This window comes from Limulus polyphemus, unplaced genomic scaffold (genome assembly GCF_000517525.1).
Source record: "Limulus polyphemus unplaced genomic scaffold, Limulus_polyphemus-2.1.2 Scaffold195, whole genome shotgun sequence".
NCBI lineage: Eukaryota > Metazoa > Arthropoda > Merostomata > Xiphosura > Limulidae > Limulus > Limulus polyphemus.
Window position 1 is genome coordinate 76,803 of NW_013665805.1, and position 9,688 is coordinate 86,490.

Here is a 9,688-nt window from a genome sequence, read left to right on the forward strand (position 1 = left end):
AAGTGGCTCGACAAATTACCAAGTGCTTTGGCAAATAGTAAAACGTAGGAGTTTATTCTATATTTTACAGTTTGTCTAGGCATTTCCTAAATGTCTGCACACAGGTTTTGATGTAGGCAAATAGCATAAAGCTAAACTGAATAATGTTTTAAATATAGGATGTCTCAAAATTATCTTTCCTAATTTAAAATTTAATAATTAACTAACTAAGGAAATACAACCATACAGTTTCCAACATTTTGTAGCCCAACTCAAACAGTTTTTATTGCTATGTAATTAGACTTCTGCGTCTACACCATTAATGGCTCTCAGCACGTCTAACCGATATTCGATTTCAGTCCATGTTCGCTACAACATGCCCACATTTACAGTAGCGATGGCGTCCGTTATCCTGGTCTTTAGCTCCCTGTCATTTGCTATAGGTGTGTGATACACGATATCCTTAACATAATCCCATACTTTTCTCCTGTACTGGCGTCTGTAATTACGCTGCACCACAGTCACTGACTTGGTCTCTGCAATCCAAACGACACATTTAGTCTTTTCTTGCACAATTTCAGTTTAACGGTATAACACTACTCACTGGAGTGAAAATATGACAATAAAAACTATTTGAGTTAGGCTACAAGGTGTTGAAAACCACATGGTTGTATTTCTTTAGTTATTTAATTATGAAATTTTAAAACATGAAAGATCACTTTGAACCACCCTGTACTTTTAATCTGTCTACGATCTGAAAATCATCATCTTCGTAAATATAGAGAAATAGCCAAGTAAAGCTTTACGTAGAAAAGTAACGGATAAATACAAAATTTGTTTGTGACGTTATGCTGGATATGTCGCAAGCAAATAGTAATTTTAGGCAAATGATTCTTTGCTTAGAATAAATGAATGTGTTTTACTATTTCCCAAAACACTTAGTAATTGCCTAGGCAAATAATCATTTGCCTAAAATTGCTATTTGCTTGCGACATTTACAATCCAAACGGCACTATATGCGACAAATGGGTTAAATGCTCTGGTCAGAGACTCCTATGGCTCAAGCTTTGCTATCCCTACCAGAGGGAGAGCAACCAGTCAGCAGCACCCACTGCCTATCATGCAGTTGTTCTAATCGAATATAAAAATTTACTGTCGTAGTTTTATAATCCGTCAGAGCTGAAAGTGTGGAAAGCATTCAGCAACATACTGCATCTCAAACCTTGAACCCTCCAATACACAGCCCAACATGCTAACTACTAGCCATGTCCAGTATTGACTAACTAAATTTCTAAGAGTGTATTTTTTTATCAACCCAATAACTTGAAACATTGGCTCAGGTCCCCATGTGGGGAAGCGGTAAGTTTACGGGCTTACAATACTAAAATCCAGAGTTTGATTCCCTGTGGTGGACACAGCAGTTAGCCCAATGTGACTTTGCTCAATAAAAAAATAGACACTGGCTTAGAAATTGGTTAACGAGTTTATCTAGAATTATGGACTGCTCGTGGAATTTCACTCTCATCAAGGGACTGGAATATATACCGGTGTTGTTTTATTGTAAAGAAGTAAAAACTAAGACAGAATGCCTTCATAATATTTTTCTTTATTTTTCGAATACAATCATTAATTACAACAACAGCGTGTTTAGAAATAGCTGGCTACCTATGTGTGGAAAGACGGGAAATTCTGGGACTAGGTCTCCCATGTCTGATGATTGACGTGCTAAGCATGTAAAAGACACAAAGCTACGCTACTTTTAAGCGTCTTAAACTTTTGATACGAGAATTAGGGTGTCATTAGACCCAATCTGAATGAATAGTATGATGTTCACACTGAGAAGTCTAGATGGGTCAAGCACATCCCACTGGCTGGCACTCCAGACAGGGAAAGTGAGATTCCATGGTTTGCATCCCATTAGAGCCATGGGTACGTAAATTTTCAGAAATAATGGTCAACTCCAACTATCTGGTCTGACAAGAGCACCGCAAGAATTAGTGGTGGGTGATATTGAGCAGCTGCCCTCCTCGTTGTCTATCACTTCAAAATTAGGGATGGTTAGCATAGATAGCCCCGTGTGTAGTTTTGCCCAAAATCCTAACAAAGCAAATAAACACATCTAGATTCCAAGTATATCAAAATATAATTGTTTTAAACTAGAAAAAAAGAGAGATTGAGAGAGAAATTTGTATCTTAAAGTTGGACTAATGTTGGAAAAATTTATAAGAATGGCAGAAAAAAGGGACCGAAATTGTAGCGAACCACACTTTATAAACATTTGTACTTGGCTGGCTTGAGTATAGCTTAGTGAGAAGGCATTCAGTTGGTAGCATGTAAATGTGAAGAGGTTTCATCAAAAATTTATTCAATAGATAAAGTAAAATTCGGCCTTCAAAGTGACATCTGCATTCGAATCAGAAACATATCCTCCACAACTCCAGTTCAGGGAGAAGAAAAAGGACCAAATATCTTATTACACAAGAAGCTTTCACTTATATTTTTTTTTCAAAAAAAAAAAACAGTTCTGGTTATAGTTTGAACAGTGATAATTAAGTTAGCACAAATAAGTACCCAACACCATATTTACATAAATAAACAAGGAAATCCCCTTATAGATTGTGTTCTTCTAAAGATAAATAGCTTAAATGAAAGCAAAATATGCATTGTCATTTTATGTTAGTTTTGTGTGCAAGCTATGTTATATTCTGATAGTAAATTCCAATTTCTTCTAGGGGTAACATCATAGTTTACTAATGAACTATTTTCATTGAATTATACTTTGTTAGAAGAGCAGTACAATACAAATTTGCTACTGTAACACAATAACGATTATGTTTTTTTTACATGTCGGAAAAAAAGCAAATTGCTGTATTTGGTTTCGGAATCATTATACAATGGAGTCCATAGTATTTTAGCTAATTTTGTTTAACACCTCTAAATGCCTAATATATATATTTGTGACATGCAGATATATTACGTGTTCCCTACCCCCTTATATAATATAAACAATTTCAACATATTTATACATATTGTATGTGTATTCTCAATAATGAATATTGGTCTAGTGAGCCATTAATTTCCTCTCGTTCTAGTTACTTACTAAACTGGGTCATTCAAACTTGAGTGTCACATGAGCTTTCTATTCCTGTAATAGATTTTCTTCCCCACTGGGAAGTAAGGTGATTCCTCAAGGATACAATATCTCTTATTCTGAAGTGAAAGTGGCTGTCAGTCATGTTAGTAAAATCTGCATCCTGAAGAGAATGGTATTTTTGTTTTTAGTATATAAGACAATGCTTTCTCAGTCTATGACATAGTTTTAGAGAGATAGAGACGATTGAACTGATTGAAATGATATGATTATCCTCTCTAGTAAAGGAGCCCAAGAGATATACGTGTTTTAAACCTTGATTGGTGTTTGTTGGAAATACATATTTTTTTATTGTGTTTTACTTGCTTTCAGCCAATTTGTTTGCTGCAAACGCAGTGGAGATCAATAAGTCAGATTTTTTTATCTGCAATGCATTTTTTGGCCAGTGTCTTGTTATTTGTAGTCCTTGCGAATTGTTCTAAGGGAAATCAGTGGATCTTAGAATAACACACACTACTATGATTCGTTTGTTTGACTTTCAACACAAAGCTACACAATGAGCTATCTGCACTGTGCCAACCATGGGTATCTAAACCCGATTTTCAACAGAACGTAACATTGGTCCACCTAGGTTGTCCTATTCACTATATTAAACTAAACTTTTATAAAAACACCCCAAACCCAGCTCTTATTATTCAAATATTTATCAAGCTTTCCCTTAAACTCTTTTAAATTAATTGTCTCCACCACATCCAAAGGTCAACTACCCTGTTAGAAAAATAAAGTTGTCTTAGCTGAAGATGACTCCTACATTGCAAACATTTATATTTGTTCCTCTAGTCTTACCATTCTCACCATTAACTATGAATAAACATGATGCATTAACACTATCAGTTCCCTAACAATCTTAAACACCTCAATGAGATCTCCTCTCTCAAGTTCAGAGCTCATAATATGGCTTCATCAACATTTTGGTTTGTATGGTACATGAATTGTCATAAGCAAGTGAAATTATATATGTTAGTTTTAATACACGTGGTAGTAAACAACCTGTAATTATTAAAGGGAGTTGTTCATTGCAAGAGTTCAAGAACACTTTAAAACCAAAATGTTTAAATTAAGTTTTGTTATGTTATAGTAATACTGAACACTTGAAACATAGAAGATGACAAAACACTAGCACATGAACTATAGTTGACAAGGCTGAATGTAACAGGGCGATATGAGAAAAGAAGATGAAGAAAACTGGATAAAATAAGCTAATGTGGTAAATGTAGGTGACAAGAATACATAACAGTTTAACAAACAGAATCATAAAGAGCTTACAGCTCTCTCTCTCTCTAAACATTCTTTAAGCCTTGCTGCTGGCAACAATCTTCCCAAGCAAAGAATTTAGTCTTCTTCAGCAGCAGAAAACAAAAAAGCTTATGTCTAATCATTTCAGATCATTATTCTTGCTAGTTAGCTTTCCATTTACATGTGTCTATGCACTCTCACTCCAACAGGAAGAGAAAAAACATACGCAGCCAAGAGAATGGCGCACACAAGCCAGAGCTGACTATTAGGAGACACTTCTTTCTAGAACATTTTTCCATTAGTATACAACCACAATACAACATTTCAGAAACTGTCTAGTTTATTCTATACCTTAATAGTCATACAGGTTTATCCTATGAAGGGCGAGTCTCTGATAATGTCTGCATTACCACACTCAAATAGCGTATCTTAGTCACTACAGCATCTTTCAGACTTTTCTGTGTGACAGTGCTTTACACCAAGAACTTGCCAGTCATAATGTTACAACAAATGTCGAAATTAAAAATCACTATTGCACACTTAATAATCTATAAAAATTGTTCACTGTGTGAAGAAATCCCATAACTTATTGGATTTAACGACCTTTTTCTGAAATGAAATTGAAACGAAATGGAAAAGCCTTTAAAATTGTTTTTAGTTCGATTTAACCCATTTGTTGGGAAGAATTGTCTGCAATTGATTCACATATATCAAAGACCATTACTGTGGCAAATAAAACATCCAGGCTAATACTAAAGATGCTTAATCAGATTGAGATCTAGTTATTATGCTAGCCAAGAACGTTGATTAAAGGCACTAAATGTACTTTGAACCAATTCCAAACGATGTGAATGCGATAAATTGTTGCATTATCATCCCGACAAAGCCTTTAAAGTGAAAATGTAACATTTTGGGGTAGATGCGATTAGTAACCACATTCAGGTGCATTTTGAATCTTACTCATCCTTACTAAGAAATCAAAGAACTCATTTTTTCCTTTAGCTCTTCCCGTGCACTACCTTACACTTTTACACTGCCTTAATGACATGCGCTCTTGTAACAGCACAAGATCAAGTGCCTTCTGTGTTTGCCTTTTTTTACATTTTCAAAACAATAAATGATAAACTATAACTTGTCAAATAATATATCACATGCTTATAGCCTTTAAGGGTATAGTTTGTGTTCTATGCACCGTTTTTGAGTACCTCGAACAATATTTTTGAAATATTATGCTTAATCTTTTTTCTGAACATTGGCCTGGCATGTAGTTAGAGCGCTCGACTCGCAATCTGCAAGTCGCGGGTTCGAATCCCCGTCCCACCAAACATGCTCGCCCTTTCAGCCGTGGGTGCGTTATAATATCACGGTCAATTCGTTGGTAAAAGGGTAGCCCAAGAGTTGGCAGTGGGGGGTGATGATTAGCTGCCTTCCCTCTAGTTTTACACTGCTAAATTAGGGACGGCTAGCGCAGATAGCCCTCGTGTAGCTTTGCGCGAAATTAAAAACAAACAAACAATTCTCTGAACATATTTCATTAGGTCTTTATTAAAGGCAGTTAACACTGAAATGAATGTTTTCGTTCATAAAACAAAATTTTTTTAAATCATTGGTTGTCTATATGTACGTCAGTAAAAATGAAATATTAACAACAAGCTATTTTGACGCATCAAACTTAAAATTAGTACATAGTATTACCATAAACTTTTCAGCATCTCTGAGGAATTGGGCTGGGTGTGACCTAGACGTTAATGTATCAAGCTGTTCTTCATATAGAGTCCAGGTAGTTAGAGAAGTGATGCCCCTGAACGCCTTCCACACTTTCAGCCGTGGGTGTGGTATAAAGGTGACAATCCCGTTTTCTAAAGAGCCGATCGAAGCCCTTGTAGTGGTGGGTGCTGTCCACTAGATGCATTTCCTCTGGTCAGTATTTCACAATTAGGAACAGCTATATCTCAAACTCTAGAAATTTCTGACCTAGCTGTTTAGCCCACACATGCATAAGGTTTTCGCTCAAGCTGAAAATTCGAACTTGTTCACAATATCTAAAGTTGGTGGTTAACCAGAAATATTCTATTTGTTTTGTTATAAATAAATACTTTATATAATGCTTATTTTAATTTGATCTGTTTAACACTAATAGGATGTTTTTGTTTTGTTCAAGGATATTTTTAAACTCGTACTCGCATATCTATGTTGTGTGAAACTAACTTAACTTGTGGATAAAATAAAATTGAACAATGGTTTGTATTTTCCTTCTTTGCGTTGTATGTGTTTATCCATGTTTTGAAAATGATCTAGTGTAATTGTTTTTATTTTATATCAATACAAATTTAACTTAGCTTACAACCTACTCAGTATAGATTAACTTATCCATTTTCCTTTCCAGATGTTTGAAGATGCTTTGGATGAAGGTGCTGCGTCGTAAGTATGACCATATCTTGTGTATGAGAATGTTTAATTTTTGTGTGTAAAAGGAAACCTCATTATGCTTGCAGATGGTTTTTTTTCTTTATGAATAAAATTAAGAATTTCAATTCACAGAATATGTTAACATTTGAACATCATATGTACTTTATGTGTGCTATAAGTCACTGGCAAGGAGGTATATTATTCGACATCAGAACTCATCACCTTGTTTGTTTTAGTGCAAAGCTACAAAATACACTATCTACGCTCAGTCTACTGAAGGGAATCGAACCCTGATTTTCGTGTAGCCAGTCTTCTGTCATCAAAAAAGTTTATCTGAAATGCTATTTTTATGTGATACTGTGTCTCTATCTTTCCCTTGTGGTATTTACAGGTGCATTGATTTCTCTTAGAGCAGAGATTCTCAGCTTGTGGTTTGGAGATTCCCTTCAGGTGGTCCAGTAAACGGTTGCATAATCTTGGAAAGAAGTGGCAGCATAATGTTTAGATTCCATTATGGTTTGCCAAGAAAAAGATTCAGGTGATCTGCAAACAAAAAATTTTAAAGCTACTGAATTAGAATAATTGGGTAGGTTTGACAGAAAAGGTTAAGAAGAGTTAAAACGTTTCCTCTAATTTTGGCTTAATCGTTAAAGAAAATGGCTGGATGTAGTGGGTAACAATGTAGGACAATCTTTATTTATTCACAAAACAACTCTGATGGTGAATGCACTATAGGAGTAATGGACAAACCACAGTATTTGGCCATACAAAGATAGCTCAATAATTGGCAGTGAGTACTTATTCACTAGCTGCATATTCTATAGTATATCAGAGTAAAATTAGAAATCGCTATGCATAGATAGTTTTCGTGCAGTTTAACGTAAAAATGTGCTCCCTGCAGAGGTGGGGCAAAATTAGGGAATGCTTTTTCTTAAACTGAACCCATTACTTCAAAATTAGTATTAATGTATATGAAGTCATTCAGAACAATATTTTAGTTTGTGGTGTTCAAAAAAGTTACAAGTCTCTTATGACTGAATTTACTGATTAATTTGAACATTGCTATGGAAATGTAAAGAATCTTCAAAAACGTATTTGTTATATTTTCAAAATTTTCATACTGGTGTCTTCAACTAAGAGATCAAGGGGATTGGGGTGATTTCAGTATTGGTTTCACAAGTTTTAAATGAATATTGGCTCGGTCTTGTAAATAGTTAAACAATAATCTATTTTTGTATTTTGGAAACTGGTTCGATTTCGCTCTCCACATAAGGATAAATGAATTTTCTTAGGGTGTTCAAGATTGGCTGTATGGATTTACTTAAAAATTCATCACAATAAGATGTAAGCGACCATTCAGAATCCGGTAACAGTAAGTTGTTTGTTATTGAGCATTTTTATAGGTAACTTACTAGTTCGTTATAAATCTGGATAACATTTCTGTAATTGGAACTGGAAGCCGTGTATGATAGTATTACGCCTCCAGTCGTTAGTTGATTTTCCGTAACTTTGTTCCGACGAAACTTTAGCGACACAAGTCCTTACTTAATAAAACTGGTTTATTCTTTCTGAATATAACTTTACCGATACACTTATTTTCAACAGTCGCTCTATAACAAACGCTATAACAACGAACGTTAACTTCAACAATACTTTCTGACTGCAGTTCAATTACTCACTACCTACACACATTGTCCCGTCACGTTGTGACCATCCTATATATACCAGACCACCCCCAATCTAGCAAATGCTAGAGCATTCCCGAAGGAACAGGATAGTTCTAGAAAATAGGTGGCGTGACACCAGTCACGTGACCTCGCTGACGCAACAATAGTTTAATGTAAGGCTTATCTACTAGAGGTAACTGAAACGAAATGTGATCAAGTATACCATAAAGTATTTTAAAAATAAAGCGAGTATAATCGCACACACACAAACATTTGTATATTCAAATTACAATAATATATATTTTCTCTAATTTTATGTTTTAAACACTTGATTTCCTGAGTAATAAAATTTCATTAATCAACATAAATATTTTCGCGATTAAACAAGGCCACTTTAATCTTCCTTTTAATGTTACTCAGTGTTACTGTTAGCGTTAGGTCTGTCTAACTCATCCACTGGACGACGGAAAGTAATTGTGAACCTTTTTATAAAGGTTGTTGGCTGTATTTTCAAAGTTTTTAATTCAGATGTTAGCTAGAGGGCGCATGATATTAGAGTAGGCCTGTAATACCTAGAATGTTCTAGATGACATCACAAAAGTCTAGAATATCTGGAAATGAGGCAGCAAATATAAATGCAATGGGCCAGTCAGTTAGTCAGCTTGCACTTTGCAGTGAATCATTGTATTTCTTTCAATTAGTATAGTCAGTTATTTATTCAGTAAAGTACTGTTACGTCTCTGGTCGTTAGTTAATTTTCCGTAAAAATTCTTTCCGAAGAAACTTTAGCGATACAAGTACTTTCTTAAATAAAACTGGTTTATTCTTTCTGAATACAACTTTGCAATACATTTAATTTCCACAGTCACGCTATAACAAACTCTATAATTCACAACAAACGTCTCACGTGTTCGACTCAACTGTCAATTACACATTGTTGCCATCACTTATTGGCGGCTTATATATACAAGACTACCGTATATCTAGTAGCCTCTCGAGACTTCAGGAAGGGACGTGTACGTTCGAGAATATGACGTGTTACTAGCGTCACGTGACCCCCGCTGTCGTAACACTGCCCCTTCCTTAGTATTGTTCGTCCCGAACAATAGCCACTTACATTAAACCAATAAACAATTAAAAATAACTTAATTAAATGTACAGAATTTACAAACACAAAATTAAAATTCAACAAAGTCTCTTAATTTTACGGGACATGTCTTCTATGGTACTGGTCTCCGTCTCGTTG

At 35.0% G+C, this 9,688-nt stretch overlaps 1 protein-coding gene across 3 annotated transcripts in view; it reads left to right on the forward strand.

The window, feature by feature from the left end:
- LOC106478269 (tetratricopeptide repeat protein 39A-like) overlaps positions 1–9,688 on the forward strand; it is an 82,004-nt gene that overhangs the window by 27,671 nt on the left and 44,645 nt on the right. For all 3 annotated transcript variants that reach the window (XM_022381844.1, XM_022381843.1, XM_013938802.2), the window contains exon 2: positions 6,753–6,787. In XM_022381844.1, coding sequence (XP_022237552.1) covers positions 6,753–6,787 — 35 coding nt within the window. The remainder of the gene's footprint in view (positions 1–6,752; positions 6,788–9,688) is intronic.